Source organism: Hydractinia symbiolongicarpus, chromosome 15, assembly GCF_029227915.1.
Source record: "Hydractinia symbiolongicarpus strain clone_291-10 chromosome 15, HSymV2.1, whole genome shotgun sequence".
Classification (NCBI taxonomy): Eukaryota; Metazoa; Cnidaria; class Hydrozoa; order Anthoathecata; family Hydractiniidae; genus Hydractinia; species Hydractinia symbiolongicarpus.
The window spans coordinates 5,292,799-5,313,871 of NC_079889.1; the positions used below are offsets into that span (position 1 = coordinate 5,292,799).

The following is a 21,073-nucleotide window of genomic DNA, read 5'->3' on the forward strand; positions in this document are numbered from 1 at the left end:
AAAACATTTACGCTTTCCGTTGTTTTTTTTTTGATTTACCACTTTGGTGTTTTTTTTTCTCATCAAACAATCTCTGAGGATAAAGAGCACTAAATTTTGGTAGTGAATTTTTTTTCTGCGATAGCAAGCTAACTATAGCTATTATAATATTATATATCTGTAAACAAACAGTATATTGTTCAACTATAATTTTTTTTTTGTTTTGCCTAAAAATATATAGCTATGATCTAGCTATCAAATTCTTTTTCTCTCATAAGTAATTTTTCCCATAGTTAGACTATTCCAATTCTTGGTGGTAAGAAAAATTATGCTGGGTCTCCTGGGCATTATGTTGCTAAATACGTATTTATATATAGCTAAATGAACAAATTTTATGTCTCTATTAAAAAAGAAATTCAACAGATCATATATTGCCTTTAATTTGGGAGGGATACCCTCATTATATATACTATAAATATATACAGTATAGCACTGGATTGTGGCACATTTATTTTAATAATAAAAAAAATATTTCAATGTTTTATATATACTTTAATGTTTATTTCTCATTACTCTACACACATACCATAACTTTAAAGTAAAAGAACTTACAATAAAATAATAAAAATAAAATGTACACAGCACAAGTTGTTTGAAGCTGATGCAAAAATTTAAGCCTTGGTTTTAAGGTTAAAAACTATATAGGTGTAATTTTCAAATTTTACAACTTAGCAGTTTTACATTGCTAAAAACTCTTATGTTGCTATTTGTAAGAAAATCATTATAATTCTTTTAAAGAACTTATGTATATACTTTTGAGTTTGTTTAATTTTTTAATCTGACAATTTGCTTAGCAGATGCTTCATTGTTGAGTGAAATCTCACGCTTAGAAATTCGGTTTAATATATAAAAAGTATGGATGGTTGACAATGTCAAATTGACTGGCTGATTGATATTTATATATATATATATATATATATATATATATATATATATATATATATATATATATATATATATATATATATATATATATATATATATATATATATATATATATATATATATATATATATATATATATATATATATATATATATATATATATATATATATATATATATATATATATATATATATATATATATATATATATATATATATATATATATATATATATATATATATATATATATATATATATATATATATATATATATATATATATATATATATATATATATATATATATATATATATATATATATATATATATATATATATATATATATATATATATATATATATATATATATATATATATATCTTCTGTTCATACATTTTTCCCAGATGTATACACTTATACAGTGGATGTCATCACTTCCTGACTTTATGTTGTTATTAACTTATTTTCTTATCATGGGAAAAGTTTAGTTTAAATGTATTTACTCTATTGTCAATAAATAAGAACATTTAATCTTTAAAATACTAAAAAAGATGCTAATGAAAGCACAAAAGTTGTTCAAATAATGCAAGTAAAAAATTGTTTTTACCTTATTTAGGTTTCAAAATGTAAAGGTGGAAAACAAAGAAAAATGGTAAGAGTTTTCATAAATTTTCCCTATACATAAAACTATTTTTTATATATTATATCTAAAATCATACACAATTTCTCTTTTTAACTGTGTCATCAGCAATTCAGTTAGTTTATTATGTTCTGATGCTGCAAAAGAAATTCTTTATTGTGTTAATTATATTTAAGATTGCTATTCTCAATGTATAGTATAATTACTTTAAAAAATGTTAACAAATTAAATGTATTATGCATTACTAATCTTTATTCTCATCTGACAAGGTTTCTGCATTTTAGTTATGTACTCTTTCCTTTCTATAATTTGTTAAGATATTTATATGATAGTTTTAAACACTGCAGACAAAAGTATCAAAGTATTGGGTGATCTGAATTTTTTATGTATATATACATATACCAGTGTGTGAAAATTTATGGTGTTGTTGAATATTCAATAATATCCAATTCACTACTTTTATATATATTTTATGTGTAGTTAATTTATTTGGTAATGTTAATTAAGATGCAAACATTGTGTGAATTAGGTAATCTTTTGTGTTTTTAGGAAAACGGGGTTTTAAGAAAAAGTTTAGAATTGAAATCTTTGCAGGACTTGTCTGTGAAAGCATCCCACTTATACTACAACAAGTTACCCATTCGAGTAGCTTCTGAAAAACACTGTTACAAACGACGTTCATGGTTGTTGCCAGAAGGAGAAACTGTTGCTGAAATATATCGTCAAATTCAAGGACAGAAAAGGTCAAGACCAATCACATCTGGACAGCGAATTCCACAAGTTTTGTATTACATTGATGCATGTTTATTGCTTAAAAACTTGTTTAAGTATGTGCTTTCAGTCAGCATTAAAATATTTTTTTATCATTCAATTTGACTGCTTTTTAACAAACAAAGTTTTGCCAAACATTAAAGAAGCATTTTATTAATAACCTTTTAATTCACTAACTGTATTTAATTTACCAAGGTTACTCTTGAAGTGTTTTAACAATAATAATGACAACAAGCGCTTTAATTACATGTCTGTCTAGTTGACACACACTGGATTTGTCTGAATGGGACATGATAGCTACTTTGCAGAATTTGAATTATAAAAAGTCTGTGTGCGAAAAGTTGGCTGACTCTGGAGAAGAAAATCTCTTTTCTGTTGTGGGCTAGAAGCATTGTAGGCTATTTTCCATTTCCCTTTTTAATGCTTATTTTGTTGCAGCAACCACTTTAGAATTATGTGATACAAACAATTGATGAAAAAATGGAAGTCACAATTTTTAGATTTTCTCTGTGGAATGATTTACCAACACATCATTTCAATTCGCAAATTGTGGGTTGCAACCTGCCAATTCCAACTCTGCTAAGTGTGTGAAATACTGTTTTTAATATTGGTTTTGCATTCTTAATGTAACATCAGGGTTGGGAACAAAATTTCCATTTTTTTCTTTCTTAGGACAATTGTTACTCATGGTAACCTTATTAACCAATGTATAGTAAGAAACTTAACCTTATTAGGCATGCTATATCTTTAAAAAAATAAGTACAACAATTGACACGACATCCTGGTATAGTGTTTAAATTTAATTTTGAATTAGTTCTTATTAGTTTATCTGCAGTTGAGAAATTATCAGAGAATGCTTTTGTACTGTTGAATTTGAATTCAAATGTTTAAAGTCAAAAACAATGTATATGTAACATTTTATATAAGTATCGTACCTGTCAGCAATAATTTGTAGATCCTGCTTGCAGAAGTCTACTAAACAAGGCATTTTCTACAGATATTCAGGACCAAAAAGTTAGAAAGCTGTTATGGAAATTAAAGAAAAGAGATGTTGGTTTGCAGATTAGATAAATTTTCCTTTTTAAGATAATTCAAACTCTACTTTGAATGAGTGTAAAAAACACATAGGTTTTATTGTTTTTAAATACTTAAATTATATTTTGTTTGCTAAATTTTAACATTGCAAAGTAACCTAAGGTTGTATAACATGTATTTTAGTATTACAGAAACCTTCTGTTTTACTTTCATTACAGTGAAACTAGCTAGCATTAGGTTTGAAACCAGAACCAGTTTTGAATTTCATCTGTGTAAACCAACTCTGCCAGAACTAATTACACCCAATTTCAAATATTTCTTAGTAACTTTCTAAGCTTGCAAGTTTGATAACAACAACTAATTAAATTCTTTTATACAATGGTTACATAGCTTTTTTGTCATATTTATTGATCAATTTAATTTCCTGTTTTTGTGAGGAACTTCCCTTTCAAATTTTGTTGTTGCATACACGAGACATAAATCTGATAACATTTTAAATTTTATAGAATATCAGCCGAACAATTTGAAGAATCTCGACGAAATGAACTGGATTCTGAGGTATGCAAGAAAATCTGTTTACATACTACACTCCTATTGTAAACCACATATAATTAACATAATTATTTATAATTATGCCAATTGAATCATTAAGTAGCTATATGAAGAATGACTGTTTAATTGATGTCCGCATTATAAGGTTCGAGTTTGTAATTCAATTCGGTTGGCAAAAAACAAGTTCATCATAGTCATCAATTCCCTTCATAGATTACAACTTGTGTAACTGACTTATATTCATTTGTGAACTTTGCCTTATACGAAGTTTTATGTCTGTATTACAAAGATGAATCAAAATTTAGGTAATCTGTTAGATGATTGTTAAAAAATTTTGCTTGTTGTGTACAGAAAATTGCTTACAATAATTTATCAATCATTAAGTGCTATAACGCTTTTAAAATGACACAAAAAATAAGTGGCCTCACTATAGTTCATATTTTTATTTCAGGGTATAAGGATTATAAATGTGTATTTTAAAACTAAGCTTGTCCTCAAAAGTTCTCTGTTTTTATAATACTCTAAATGAATTCAATTACCTGCAATTACCTTCAAAACTTTTTTTTGAGGACGAATTCTAAAGTCAAAAGTTAATTAAATTCACAGTGTATAACTTCTCAAGTGGAAAGCATTTGTTTCCATAATATTTTTAAAAAAATGGTTGAATTGAGTGAGAAGTTATATAAATAAAATGTCAAGAAAATTCTGAACCTGGTGATGAATCTATAACAGCACATCATGGAAAGATTGTTTTTATGTATCTTTTGCATATATGCACTTGTTTTTTTTAAACTTGTTTTTTCTATGCATCAAGCACCAAATTATTTACAGTCAAGCAAAATTTTTCTTAAGCATTCAAATTTTAAAATATTTGCATTAGCCAATGGATTGTTACGTAATTTTAAAGATTTACTTTGGCAATCCTTTAGCAGAAAAAATACTGAAGGTGGCAATGGTTAATATAACTTACAAACCTTGGTAATAACCTTCAGCGGGTGTCAAAATTTTCCTCTGCACTATTTGACTTAAAAAAATTCTACAGAAAGCCACTTTGCGAACATAATAAGTTTGCAACTAGGTGAGTCACAAAGTTAATTTAAATAATAAATTTTGACAAATGGTTATAAATTTGTGCAACTCTAAAATGCTACACAATACTATTTTCTAAAATTTTAAAAATATAAAATTTAATTATAGTGCTTGAAAGAAAATCAACAAATTACAATTCTCTGATATGTAAACATTGCATTGTTTTTTTCATAATTTTTGCGTATTTTTTAAATCTTTAACTGTTCCATTCAACCACATCTTCATGTTGGAATGTTATGTTTATTTTATGGGGATACACCTTTTTATAATGTGGGCATAACTTCAATTCCAATAAATGTGCTGTTCATAAAAGACGTTTTTTTAAGAATTATAAAATAATTTAGTTTGTGCTTCAACAATTTTTTGCCAAAGTGCATCCCTTATAGATGGTATCATTGCAATTTCTTTGGCAATGTTAAATTTTTTTACAGCATTATTAAATTATTTATTAAGGTGAGTTTTTAATTTGTGTGGTGGTTAATGTTAAAATCATTAAAGATAGGCATTTTAACTGTTTAAAATGCCCTAAAATGCCAATGTTTGTTGTGCCAAATCCTGTTTTAACTTCTGTTCATCCCGTAAAATGTAAATTTAGAAATACGGATGTTGTACAATTAACTGACAGCTTTCTTTATATTCCCTATTTTAATAATTTTGGTTTGCCAGAAACATAACATATGTTTCATCAGAAGCATAATAAATTATGTTTATGCACATTCTGTTTGGAGATTATATATAAAGTTTGCCTGTAATCTTCTGTGAGTAAGTTTTTCCTTCCGTTGAATAGTACAGAAGTTTGGAAAAACATTACTTATTAAAAAAATATTTGGGTTGTAACAACAAGAAACATTTTCTGGGAAACTAAGAATATCTTTGTTTGATAACCCTGCTAATTTTTCTGTTAAAAAGTGGTCAGTTCTAATCAAGGATCACCTGTTTTTCTGAGACAAATCATATTTTTTAAGAGTTAGTACAGTCATTTTCCTTAGTCATGTTGTAAATCACATCTTACAAGATATATAAGTTGTAACATTACTCACAGAAAAATATATTTTATGAGTGTAGGAGTAAACACAAATGATACACTTTCCAAACTGTTAGCATATCTGAACTTCACGGGACTATTGCTTAAAATTTGAAATTGTAGCATTTGTCTTGTTTTTTTGACAAAGCATATAAATTTCCACAAACCCTATGGCAATTATCTCAAATCAGGGAAATATTTACAGCATAACTGTAAATAAAGTAGTAAAATTCTACTTTTATTTTAGATAAAGAAATTATTTGGAGCTTTTGAAAGGTAAGAAGTTAGCAAGTAATTTGTGTCCTAAATGCTTTCTTGTATGTCTATTTATAATAAGATAACACTTGCCGTTTTGACACTTGTTGCGAATAGAACCTGAAAATGTAAATAGAAGACAATTCTCTAGAATTTATTTAATTTTTTTTCTAAAAACTGCATGTGGATTTTAGTATGTTATATATAGCTATTTTTTTAACTAATCAATAGATGAAAAAATCAGAAAGATTATGCAGATTCTTATAAAAAAGGCTATAAATAATTATTAAAAATTTAATTAATTTAATCTTTAATCTTGAATTATCTTTTTAGACGGGTACAGCTAAAAGAAGAAAAGGTAATTTCTTATAACAAGAAACTGTCTGATGTCAGACTGAATATTCATAATTTTGGCATTTCTAATTCGGGAAAAATCTACATTACTATTTAGTGAGTTACTTATTTTACCCTTCTTTGCTTGTCAAAGTATTGTTGCATATTTTTTAGATTGATACGTTGCTTGGATTCTACATTCATCAACATCACATGAGAGAAGGTTTGTCATGAGTAAATTATACTTCTTGCATCACAGTTATGTTTATTGTTAAAATGTAATGTGTTCAATACATGGTGAAGAAAGGGGTATAAGTGAAGAAGTTATTTTTTTTGTGTTTTTCCTTGGAAAGGATTAATTAGGTGAGAATATTTATTCAAATTTTGTATAGAATATAGGACAATTATTATACATTTTAAAAGGAGAAACAATGTATGTTGACATACTGAAAATAATACATTTTGTACATGTGGGGGTTTGTCAACCCCTGGTATGTTAAATATTTTTCTCATCTCAATTTGTTTTTCTCCCCAAAATAAAAAATGTGCACAAAGATTTCCACTTTTCTTCTTTTGTATTACGCCAATAAATTGTTTTGCCACTTTATTAACAGGGGCTACAAACTTACTAACATCATTAGAGGCAATTCAAACGTCTAATAAAACGACAAGTAAAACTTTGAGACAGCGAGCTGAACAATGTAAACAGCAGCGAGTCAAAAATATAGAGGTATTATATTTCTTCTTTATCAAGTTTCAAGGATTTGCAAAATATTTATACTACACTTGTGCAGTTTTGTGTTAGTAATTTTTTTTTGTGTGGAAAAAATAAGTTAATCCATTTTATGGTTGGTAATTTTAGCACCTTATCGGCTTATCAGTTTATTTTTAATAACTTTAGTTCTGGATGAAGTATAGGCTGAAAATTTTATGACTTTTACTTTTTGATGAGTATGGATGTAGTTTTATTCCCCTAATCATCATCATCATCATCATTCTCGGCTTAACGTCCGTTTTCCATGCTAGCATGGGTTGGACGGGGTATATTAATGACCCTCTTCCAATCTGATCTAGACTGTGTTAGATCTAAACTCAACTTCCTCTGTATTAAGTCTGTCCTTATAACCTCCTGCCAAGTCTTTCTAGGTCTGCCTCTGGGCTTTGCCCCTGGAACTATCAAGTCTCTACACTTTCTTACCCAATTATCCTTCTTCATTCTTTCCAAGTGCCCCAGCCAATTCAATCTTTTTATCTGGATAACATCTTTAATTCTACGGAGACTTAGCCAGCTTCTTAGCTCATCTGAACTCTTTCTGTCTCTCAGACTGGCGTTACACATCCACCTAACCATTCTCATATCATTCCTTTCTAAACAGTCAAGATCTTCCTGCTTCACTGCCCATGTCTCACTACCATACAACATAACACTTCTTACACAGGCCTCATACAACCTACCTTTTACCTCAATTGACAGGACTCTGCTAGTCAACAAAGGAAGTAACTCTCTGAACTTTTTCCAAGCAAAACCTATCCTGCAAGTAACACTTCTTCCAACACCCCCTTCACTGCCCAACATATCACCTAAGTAACAGAAGTTCTCAACTATCTCTAACGAGCCACTGTTGTACATCATTAAAGCTGGAAATACTTCATTCTCTATAATCTCACCTTTGCAACACTTGCATACAAACTGTATGTCAGCTCTTAATCTTCCACTAATACTACTGCACTTCTTATGTACCCAATGCTTGCAAGTCTGACAAAAAATTGAGTTACTACCAACCCCTTTCCTGCAACTCCACAAGGCCACTTTCCAACTACAAGGTCACACTTGGCTGCAATGCTACTAATCATGACTTTAGACTTTGCTGTGTTTACCTTTAGCCCTTTCTCTTCTAGTCCTTTCTTCCACTTTTCAAACTTTTCAACTAATTCTTCCATCGACTCTGCTATGAGAACCAAATCATCTGCATACAATAACTCCCATGGACAACCTGTTCTGAACTCCATCGACAGCGCTTCTTAGAACAAACAACAAAGGACTAAGTACAGAACCCTGATGTACACCAACATTTACACTAAATTCATCACTAAATGAATTGTTAATCTTGACACAACTACTAGCATTGCTGTACATAGACTGTACCATCGTAACTAGCCACTCATCCACGCCTAATTTTCTCATAGCCCACCAAATAACTTTACGTGGCACTCTATCAAAAGCTTTCTCTAAATCTACAAAGGCAAAATAGAGATTCTTTCTCTTTCCTAAATACTTTTCCTGAAGCTGTCTGAGTAAAAATATTGCATCTGTAGTGCCACGCCCTGGAACAAAACCAAATTGCATCTTGTCTATATCAATTCTTTCTCTAAGTAACTTACCAATCACTCTTTCAATAACTTTCATTACTGGATCAACCAACTTCAAACCTCTATAGTTACCCCTTTCTAATACATCACCCTTACCCTTGAAACAATTCACTATTACACTCAACTGCCACTCACTCGGAATAGCACCATCCTTTATAATCTGGTTAGCAAGACTTGTAATAAGCTCAACTCCAATATATCCAGATGCTTTTACCATCTCTGCAACAATACCTGATACTCCTGCAGCTTTGCCAATCTTCAATTTCCTAATAGCCTCCACTACCCATTCTGTCTTGATCTGCATAGCTGGCCCTTCTACAACATCATCATCAGACAAATTATCCTCGTCCCATTCAAACTCAGTGTTAAGCAACCTCTGATAATGATTCTTCCAAGCTACCATTTTCTCCTCCTCTGTGCTAGCCAAAACACCTTCATCATTACGTATACACTTCTCACCTGCAACATCTTGATTAGTCTTCTTCATTTGCTTTGCTATCTTGAATGCCTCATTGCGATGGTCTTCCCTTCTTAACACATCTGCAAATCTGTTTCTCTCTGCTTCTGATTTTGCCTTATACACTGCTGTACGAGCACAACGCTTAGCTTCTAAGTAAACATTTTTACTACCACCTGACTTCCACTCTTTCCAAAGTTTCCTCTTTTCCTTTATACACTGGTCAACCTCATTATTCCACCACCAGGTCTGTCTATGTCTAGCTCTAGAAACACACTCTTCCCCCGATATAACTTTCACGTCCTTCACCACTTTCTTGTCTGACTTTCTAACCAGGAAGTAATCTATCTGTGTCTTACAACCACCTGACTCATATGATATCAGCCTACTCTGTCTCTTACTGAATGATGTGTTGCAAACCACCATGTCTGTTGCCATTCCAAACTCAAGCAATCTCTCCCCTTCCTTATTTCTGCTCCCAAATCCATAGCCTCCATGCACACCTCTATAACCTTCAGATGACTTCCCAACATGACCATTAAAGTCGCCGCCCACCATGACAAGTTCAGTGTCTCCAAACTTTGATGTGACTGCTATTAACTCATCATAAAACTTATCTTTATCATCCTCACTGAGTCCACACTGTGGAGCATAAACTGACAGAAAAGTGACAATCCTATTACCTATCAAAAACTTTATCACTATAATACGACTATTAACACGCATAACATCTATTACTTTTTCTACCCACTTCTCTGCAACGAATATGCCAACTCCTCCATATCCATCACTATTACCAATCCAAAAGAGCTTATACCTTGTCCTCCTACCTTCCACAAATCTCACTGAAGCTCCTCTCCACCTGACTTCCTGAACACAACACATATCAACAGATCTACGTCTAACATTTCAACTACTTCACCTGCTCTACCTCTCAGAGTACCAACACACTAGCCATCCTCAACCTAGTGTTACCTACCTAACTAAACAAAATTGACATTTTTTATCTTCTCAAATTGAGAAGTTAAAAAAAATTAAATTAAAAAGAAAAACATGTGAGAAAACAATGACATCAGCATTAATTTTTTGATGTCAAATCACTTCTTTTATTTTGATCAGTTATGGTCACAACTTTCATAGTCATAGCATTTTGTACCTCCATAAATTCAATAGGGGGTAGTAAAATTACCATGCACCCTTACGCCTACCCCAAAAAGGCAATGATATGTGTGTTTCTTTCTCTAGAGATTACTAGCTATAGAAGACGAATTAAACACTATGGCAGGTGCCATAAAATTTCAAATACTAGGTGTGTATATTTGATGGTGTTTATACAACGTGTTTGTATAACAAAGCAACTTGTAAGTGTTATAACAACGTGTTTGTATAACAAAGCAACTTGTAAGTGTTATACGAGGTACACAGGTGCAAAACAATCAAACAATTACCAGCTCTTTGTTTTACCTGTGTAGGTCTTGCAGGTTTCTCAAGAGTGATTCCAGGTGATGTTTATGAGGCAAGTAATTTTTACTCTGTTCCTATAGATATACTTTTTCACTGGATTTCATTTTTCTACCATTTTTACATTGGAAAACAGTTAAGATTGCATCTGTGTTTTTATAGTGTTTCTAAGGCAAAGTTAAAAATTTGTAAGAGTTTTATTTGTTTATCATGTGGTTCCTGTGAGAGATTTTTTTCGTTTTTGACACCCTGGTCTATTTTAAATAGTCGATTCTGTGCGCCTAAAACCAAAAGAAATTTTTAGATTCATTCCATTTTAGGTTGGTTTTAAACTAGACAGTCAAAAATGGAAATCAAAATGTAAGATTATTCCTCAAGGTCAAACGTGGATTGATCCTGAGGTGAGACTAGTATGTTTGTTTGTGTGCTTGTTTTGTTTTTGTACGTTGGTGCGTTTATGCTTTATTTTTATATGTATAAAATAATATTTAGAAATACTTCATTGGACTTTTTCGCTGCTGCATTGTTTTTTGTTTTTATATAATACTAGTCGATAAGGTCGTTGGAAAATCCACAGGCTAAAAAATCGAAAAAAATCTGTCATTTTAATTTTGATGACATCAGCAATATTCTGTCGTTGCACGAAGAAATTCTTTTCACAAGTTTTTTAGGTGTTACCTGTATTGCATAGAGCTTGACTAGCTTATCAAAATAGGGTATAGAATCTCACATTTTTGATAAGCGATTAAGAAGATATAAGAGTTTTAAAATATTGCTGAGGTCAGCAAAGTCCTACTAATGCCCAAACGTTCTTTAGTGACGCCATAAACCCATTCATTCAGAAACGAGCCCTGTTTTCGGAAACTTACCCAATTTGGTTCAAGGTTGTTCCTATTTACCAATGTGGTGAAATATGCTTGACATCACCACCTCGTTTCCAAGTTAATTATTCCAAATTTTAAAGTGCATTTTAATGGCTTTATTAATTTAAATTAACCTATTGACGTTAAATATAAAGAATGTTTATTACGTTTATAATAGTTCTGTTTCAAGGCGAATATGGGGCATGACTTCAATGTTAAGGTAAATATTAGTTTCCTTGTTTACATTCTGTCTTCGTATTATACCTAAATCTTAAAGAAAAACTGCTGTGTTTTGATAAATATGTTCAAACATCATCATGATAAGAATTTTATGTAAATACAGTATTTACTCAAATGAGCAGACCTGCTATTTTCAGAACAGAAGGGCTGACTATTTTATAATTATTAAAAAGAGCCAAAATTATTAAAAAATATTTAGTTTTTATCTATTCTGCATGAAAAAAACTTTTTTATTGTCTCTTATATTTAATGAGGCTTCCCTTGATTTGACCCTCCTTTAGGCCTAAAAATTAAATGGCTGCCAAGAGCACTCATCTGAGTAAATATATGTAGCTACCCAATTTCCACTTTGATTGGTTCAAATAACTAAAGACGCATCTTCTTTTTACTTAGTTAAATACCTTTTTTTGATTAAGAAGAGATTAATTTTTTTGTTTTATTAGATGATAGAGTTGGGTAAGTTTGGAAAATCAACACTCATTGGCTCAGTGGCTTGCTCAATACAAGAATTTCTGTTACCGCTACCGCAGGTAAGGATAAGAGAGTACAAGAATGCTATTCTAAATTTCAGTGACAGAAAATATAGCTAATAAAATATAATTTTGTTGCGTAGATATGAGGTATATGGTCCTTATAAAATAGTCTTTTTAGTGTAAAGCATATAAATGTTTGATTGATTTTTGATATTTCTACCACTTGAAAGACATATTTTTACATCAATAACTTTGCTATCATGCCTTTATAAAGGGTATTTTCTATTTGACTGCATTTTTTATCCAAACCCACCCATGCTAACTAAAAAGCTTGTGAGCTTTTCCCTTTCTAAAAATATTATCTGATATACTAAGTTTCATCTGCAGGATGAAACGAGATAATTTTATTTTTAATTTGCAGGTTTACTTGCTACCAATTAATGCTAATGGAACTATAAAAATAAAACTGGGAGTAGTTTGGAGGTGAGTATTTTTAATACACTGTGATGCTTCAAAGAGGTTTGTCAAATTAGTGTATTTACACACATGTACAAATTAATACTCCTTGTACACAAAAAAATATTTCATGTACATCTTCGTTCATTGTTTTTTTTTTTCACATAAAGTACGCTACAGTTTAGTATGTGTGCTGTAATGGGTTATTTAATGTACACTGCTATAACAGAGAACACTAGACCTTCGAATGTGAGGATGTTAGTCAGTTTTTTTAAGAAAAATTTTTTTCGGTGGATTTATAAGCAAAATAAGCTAAAACAGTCTAAAATACCAGTTTTTGGGAAAATAGTCTAAAATGCCAGTTTTTGGGAAAACAGTCCAAAATACCAGTTTTTGGGAAAATAGTTAAAAATGCCAGTTCTTAGAAAAATAGTCAAAAATGGCTGATTTATGCGCAAAATGAACATAAATGGTCCTAAAATATGGATTTTAAGAATAATTTTTCAGGTTTGGATCAGTTTATTCTGATTTTTGCACAAAGATAGAGAACAGAATTGGCGGATTTGTAGGAAAAATGAGTTAAAACAGTCAAATATACAGATTGTAAATATTTTCTATTGATTAGATTTTTTCCGATGTTTTAAATCCAGTATTGAAGTTTTGCTTGTTGTTATTTAGTTTTTTCTAAGTTAAGTTTTATTTGATTGTTTAACTACAACAAAAGTTTGTTCTACTTTATTGAATTTGATATTGTTTAATATCAATCACGTAATGAAAAAATAAATGTGTTTTTTAGATTAACATTTGACTAAAATTTGTTGAATCAAACTCTGAAAGATCAGAACAATGTCAAAATTTCAATGAATGCAATGGGAATTATACTCTCGCTTAATGTTTCGTGTCTTTGAAAATTGTATATATATTTTCAGTGCCTTGGATGAAAAGGACCAAAAAGCATTTTCTAATTACAAGAAGTTATCATTACCAGCCGAGGTGAATTTCTCTAAGATTCCTGCTGTAAATTTACGAGGAGTTTTTCAAAACAAGTGAGTAAACTTTTGTCTAACAATTTTTTTTCTGTTTGATATGGGTCAGGGTTTTAATTAAAAGTTTCATTATAATTCCAATTATGAGGAGAAGAAGAAGGGGGGCACAATGTGCCTCTTCCTAGTACAGAGACATCTAAAAATGCCTAGGTTTTAAGATGGATTGTTAAAGGAAAGAGTAATCTAGCTAAAAAGCCTTGACATGCTTTTTTGACAGAAAATAATATGGATATGGATGACACAATAAATTCTAACCAAGTTTTCACTTGTCAAATTTGTGATAGTCATTCTCCAGTTCAAATTTTAGCGAAAAGTCATTACTTCCTTTAAAAATCCACCACCAAAGTATTATTATTAATATATTATATATAACATATTGATGTGTATTAAAAAAATGTTACATATAGAATAAATCTGTCACATTTTTTTAAGTTGTAGTATTTTAAGAGCGTTGTCTCGTTCTCTAGATTTCCTTCATCTCGTAATGCTTCAAATATGAATGGCGAAGCCCTTAGCCGTTCTTTTACTAGCCCAAGTACCACCTCACCGCAGCGTGATAAGCTATTTCGTGTCAAGTCGTCTTCACCACGCAATAGCCCGGGTGAACGTCGAAAAAATATTAAAGATGAGGAAAAGCGTAAGAATTCGTATGAACGCAATCGTTCAAGTCCTTTGAGTAGAATCTTGCATGAAAGCAGTCACTCTTTGGCGAATAGTTTAGACTCACGTAGACACAGCATGGAAAATGGGTCTAATGTACTAATTGCAGCAGGTCCACCAAGTCGAGCTTTAAGCGCAAACCATCTTAATGAAATTAACGCAAGGCTTTATGATAATCGCGTTTATAATGATGTGCGCAGTACAACTATTCCAATAAAAGCTAATTTATCAGAACACAGTTCAAGCAGTTGGTCTGGAAATAACGCAAAAGAGGAGGAGAAAGTGTCCCAACCACGCCCACAAACGCACAGTCAGTCTCCCAAACCAGTTGTAAGATTTTTTTTACTTGTTCCTTTATTCCTTGCCAACTTAAATAAACTTGAGTTACATTCTATACAACAAAATGAAGCAATGATGCAGAATTTTATTCTTAGAGAACACCACCAGCAGTAAAACCGAAACCTCGACAAAGACAAGTACCCAGTTTGGGTCCAATTATCGAAGAAACGTTATATGATGAAAAAGCAGCTACTCCCAGAATGATTGATTTTTGTCAGATTATTATTGACATGTTAACAGACAGACAATGTAAGTGTCTAAGCTAATGTTCTTGTACAATTTAAGAATAACTAGACTTTTACTACACTCTTTTTTGTAACTAGTCTTAATTTCTACTTCATTTAATTATTTAATATATATCAAGCAGATTTTTTATCAATTTAAACGATATTTAAAGAACTTCAAAACACAAGTTAATTATCACACCAAAATAGTATTAGCTTTAAACCAAATGTTCACTTGGCAAGTGAGGGATGTTGAAAATAACATTTTAGATGTGCAAAACAAGAGAAGGATATATACCGACTAGATTTATATGAAAAATGTGGTGCAATATGATTATCGGCACCTTCTGTTTAGATATACATGTTCAAGGTTTGGTTGATAAAATGCGGGAGTTAAAGCTGTCTTTAGAGGTATGTATTGTATTGTATTGTAAGGATAAGTAAATGAAGGAATGAATGAATAAATGAATAAAAGAACGAATTAAAAAATATAAAAAGTCTTGGTGAACATTTCACTTAATTTTTTTATTAATTTTTTTTGCACAGCAATTAAAAACACGACAAAACAAAAGACCATCTGTAACAGACTCAATCGCAAGTGCATTGGGTAGTTTTTCATTTCTCGGTGATGACGAAGATCAACATAAGTCATCAGACCATGTATCGGAAAGCCATTCCACTCCAACGGTTCTTATTCTTCCAAGACAGTGGAAGCAGGGTCATCGTGCCTTGTGCCACCATATGTATATGCTGTACGACTTGATTGCAATGTATCAACCCATACGAGGGGTGCTACGTGAAAAAGAAAATCTGCTTATACATGCCTTTGTTAAACAAAAGTTTTTTGTAACGGAGTTACTAAAATTGGTTTCTACACCTGATGAAATTGATTTGCACCGAGGTTGGTACAATTCCTTTGCATGTGTATGTGTGTTGAATTGACATTGACCATTTTGAAAAAATTTGACGTTCTAACCTTTTCCGATGTTTTCAGTAGCTCCATCAATTTTATATATGCGTAGTTATTTAGTTACTTTGTTTTGATTTTGAACCTGTTCACTTTTATATTTAGTTTGTAAGCAATATACTGGCAGTGGAACGCTTACTAACACGTGGGAAGTATCAGCAAGTCCTGACCTGGTAGGTACTTTGTTGTCTTCATTATTTTTACGTTTTATCTTAACTTTGTCGTTTGCTGTTCGGGGCTTGGCAGTTTGAATGTGGTATAATATCATGCACTTGTATTAGAACCTGGGAGAAATTGCATGGTGAATTTCCCTTTTTTTAAATGCTAAATTTGTTCAGTGTTATTTTGTTGTTTCCATTCTGTCTTAGATGTTTTTAATGTTTCTTACCAATGAGACTGATCTTATTTGATCGGTAGCTCATTTCACAACCTTTTTTTAAAAAAAAACCGTACACTGACCGTTTTATGTTTATGTTTATGTTGTTAATATTAATGTGGTTTCAGCCATTACATTGTTCTACGGATGCCATGTTGGAAACTTTTCAAGCCTTGTATCAACACATTGAGATTGAAGACAACAATAATGGCATCGGTGTGAATGACGCAAATGTTAAAGATGCAGGTAGCTTTCTTTGTTTGCGCTTACGTGCGTGCGTGCTCGTGTTTTCGTTCGTTCCCTTCGTCCGTTGCTTGCATGTTTGTGTGTTCTTTCGTTTATTCGTTCGTTTATGCAAACTAGAACTCTGTCATTAAAGCCATGATTTGAAGAAATACGATTGGTTAAGGATTTTCTACTTTGTATCGAATTATCACAAGCTGATTGTGGTTAAACAGTGTAGGACTTTCTCCATGTCTATTGCAATGCATGTAGTCATGGTGTGCAGATGATAGTAATATGTTTTGAGAGGATCAACCATTCCGTTTGTCCAACGCCCTTTATTTCTAAAAGAAAACAAATTTGCAACAACAAAAATGAATCAGGTACAATTGGTCAACCTTAAACACTGTATCTTAAACAAAACAGTTTAGATCTGCAATGGTTTTATACCCTAATTTTGATGGAATTCTAAAAATATGTATATAAAAAAGGGGAAAATTTTCTATTGAATGTAGAATATATATATATCTGTATCGTTTAGTGTGCAGGAAAGCTGTGGAAAATCTCTGCGAAACACACTTGTACACGACAGACAGCAAAGTGATCAGTCTACTACAGTTTGTGGACTTCTTTAAAACTAAAATAAAGTAAGTGTTAACTTGTCAGCTGTGTATACTTGTATGGATGTAAGCTTGCAGAAGGCACATGTACTCACAGAATCTCATTACAAATCAAACTTGCAATTTATACGGTTGTCACCCAAAATTAAACAGGCCTGAGATGAAGAAATTAATTCACCTGTATAATAAACATTAATTCAATTCTCAACTTATCGTAACTGTTTCGCAACGTTATGTTACCTTAACATCACACATTAGTATTCGTAGAATATAACGTTATTATTATTATTATTTTTAGAACTAATGTCGTTATGGACTTCTTAAAGAATACAAAACGCGAAGGTGAGAGTACTGGCATATTCTGTCATTCCCATAATCATACTTTTGAAGTCATAGAGTTGGTCTTCTGTCAGCTAACTTTTGTACCGTACGCAAAATTCGCAGTGTACGTTCTAAATTGGCCATAAATGGTTCCAAACTTTTCTCCTTAATTTAAGTCCTTAATTTGTCAAATTTTTTATCAATAATTTTTGATCTATATAATTTTTTATTATTTTTTTTTCATTTTTTAGTGTTAGCGTTGGGAGCCCTTCGATCTACAGACGATCTGGTCATAATTTCTAATGTAGGCAGATTTTATTTCATAATTAATTTTTCAGTTTTAGTTAGAATGACCCTAGTACATTTGTTTTTGGGTAAACCTCTTTTGAATTTAATTGTCTCCATGGTGACTAAAACCTTGATATTATTCAGCTTCAGCAACATCATACGATACCTGTGCTAGCATCTTGCATCAACGATTTGTTGTTGTTAATTGTTGGAAACAAAACATCCACTAAGAATGCAGCAAGTAAGCTGGATTTGTTGATGTCACTACGTGTCCGTCATGTTTTATTGTTGTTAGTGGGTGCATGCCCACCATATTTTCTTTTGTTGTTGTTATTGTTGTGGTTTCTGCATATCCTTCATTTTTGTCTGCCATGTTTGTTTGTATTGCCCACCTGTTTGGCTTATGTCAAATGGTGATTACTTTTTTTTTCTTTTTTAGTAAACGCAATGGTAAAGTTGCATGAAGGGACGTCTAAGAAAACGGTAGGACAGCTGAAAAATTATTATCGTATCTAGAAAAACAGTTTCTTTTTTAAACCGAGATGTTTTGAAAAAAAGAAAGGAAAATGGTACCCTTCTCCGCATTAACAATTTTTGTGCAGCAGGCTGATTAATCAGATGACCAGTGCAGTTAGACTTTCACTTAAACAGTAACGAGCAAGAACTTCTCTTATAACCACTTTGAAAGGATTTCGTGCCTACTCGAAACTCATCTCTTATCCTATTAGAGATCGAATGTTTCCTTCACCTTCTAGCTGGAAAATTTGTTACTGCTGTCTTTGGAAGAAAAGGATTTCCGTCTACGAATCGGTGCTTGCTTTATGATTGGTAAATGCAAGGTATGATTTTATTTTATTCTGCTAATCTTAAGAATCCATGGTGGCTTTGTAATTACACGGGAGATTCCCGGAGTAAAAAAAATGGTTATTGTAATTGACTTCTATAATAACATTTCAAAATACAACAAAAGTGGCATCGTAATGCTTTTTTGAAGTAGTTATGGACTTCAAACTAGACAAACAAACTATTTTTCTTACCAATACTTCACTTCACTTATTGCGTGTTGTAAAAGTAAATAAATAAATTGTGGTTCTACCTCAGTAGGATAAAATGGAGAAGGGTTAACTACTCCAGTTTAGATATAGAGTGTTCCTATTCGAGATTTGTGTTTTCCAAAAAGCAAGCTCCTTTAACAAATACTTTTATTTCGATCTTTTAACGATATTTAAAACCAATCGTCTATGTGGGAACTTAAAAAACTACGATAACTTATTTTGAAGACTTAAAAATTGCGACAACTTATTCCGTGAAAATTAGGACGAGTTTATTTGGAAAACATAAAAGTTACTAGGACTTATTTTGGTAGACTTAAAAATTAATAAAGCTTATTTTGGTAGACTTAAATATTACTAGAACTTATTTTGGTAGACTTGAATATTATTAGAACTTATTTTGATAGACTTAAAAATTACTAAAGCTTATTTTGGTAGACCTACTTATTTTGGGAGCTTGAAAATTGCGCCAATTTTTTCGTGAAACTTAGGAAATACAAGAACTTTTTTTAAAAGACTTAGAATTACCAGAACTTAGGAGAGACTTAGAAAATAAAAAACACGTATATAAAAGAGGGACTAAATTCCGAAAACTGATTTGCGAGAAACGAGAAAACTTATTTCGAAGACTTAGAAATAGCAAGGATAAAACTCTTTATAACTTATTTGTAAACAATCAAGACTCGCATGCGTTCCATAAATTACCTAATCTTTTATTATTTTACCAAACAGATTAAGGCTGCTTCTGAACATTTGGTTGATGTTTATCAATCTGACGATGCTATTGTACGGGACGCAGCCATAGGTGCTTTGAAAGAATTAGGTATGCACAATTAAGAATATGCTTACACGTTGCGGATATGTGAGAGTTTTTGTTTTGATACGAAAAGTCAAATGATTTCGCCGCAATAATAACATGACATCGTGTGAACTGAAGAATCGATACTGTTATACATTAGAACTGAAACTATATGCATTATGTAAACGTAGTCTAATATTCGTTCTGCAGTTGTACTTTGCCAGTTGACGAACTGTTCGATCTACTATAACGGAGCGACGACATGCTTTCAAAAGTTGTTTCTGGCTCTGATCTTGCATGCGGTTAAACTGTTTCCACTTTTTTTAGGTGTTTACATTAAGACGTAGTTTACTGACATAGTGGAAATCATGTGTGATAGTGAACACTGTGCCATCTTAAAGGAATGGTTTTTATGTGGTACCATAAACATCAAAATTACATCTGTTTTAGTTACTGAGAAGAGCAGGATACAATACTGGGTAACAGCTATAAGTAATGATATAATTGTGTTTTTACGTGCGGAACGAAATAGAGCATATCATGATTAGTTTTCTTGCCATAGTACAATTTTATTAAAAATGAGCATTTGAAATAAAGCTAATCTTTGTGCTAAAATGGAAACTTCTACTTTTGTGATCAACTTCTATACTGAAATAAGTGCGTCTACTTAAGCAGCCCATGTTGATATCTGTTATGGAAATATTATTTTGTAAAATAGTCTTATTTATTCTTTTTTAAATATAATTTTCGTATTATATATAGTCATTGTAATTATTATTTTTCATACAAACTTATTTTCTTGTTTTTGTAAGATTATGAGATAATATTTGAAGCGAGATACTCAAACGCGTTTCGAACTCTTCCTCTTTGCGCCAACCATAAAAAAGACGCCTGGGACGAGATTGAACTCGCTTGTTGTTGTTATTATTTTGTTATTTTTGTATTGTTTATGTGTCTTTAATTATCCCTTTTTTATCGTTCTTCGTTCTATATTTAAAATCACTTCGTCATATCAAGTTTCTTTGCATTTCCAGGATATTTTTACAATATCGTCTTTAGGTCTCTTGTTATTTTTAGCAGTTGACTACAACTAAAGAGCTAATAACAAAGGTTGTGGACACAAATTCATGTACAAATATATAAATAAATATTATATTTTTGACAGTAAAAATGCATTAAAATGAAATCTTGTTTCTTAAGTTGGTACCCTCCTTT

General features: G+C 31.2%; 1 protein-coding gene across 1 annotated transcript; it reads left to right on the forward strand.

Annotated features, from left to right (window-relative positions):
• The first annotated feature begins 1,343 nt into the window (after positions 1-1,343).
• LOC130628839 (rho family-interacting cell polarization regulator 1-like) lies at positions 1,344-21,057 on the forward strand. Its single transcript, XM_057441863.1, has 28 exons — positions 1,344-1,577; positions 2,115-2,392; positions 3,878-3,929; positions 6,284-6,312; positions 6,625-6,649; positions 6,799-6,847; positions 7,239-7,354; positions 10,697-10,760; positions 10,924-10,967; positions 11,233-11,313; positions 11,954-11,995; positions 12,459-12,545; positions 12,910-12,971; positions 13,874-13,990; positions 14,458-14,980; positions 15,085-15,238; positions 15,569-15,624; positions 15,760-16,114; positions 16,286-16,353; positions 16,685-16,802; positions 17,320-17,425; positions 17,697-17,740; positions 17,971-18,023; positions 18,152-18,248; positions 18,447-18,490; positions 18,763-18,846; positions 19,792-19,882; positions 20,186-21,057. The coding sequence occupies exons 1-28, from the start codon at positions 1,575-1,577 to the stop codon at positions 20,203-20,205; spliced, it is 2,862 nt and encodes a 953-aa protein (XP_057297846.1). The 5' UTR covers positions 1,344-1,574; the 3' UTR covers positions 20,206-21,057.
• The last annotated feature ends 16 nt before the right edge of the window (positions 21,058-21,073 follow it).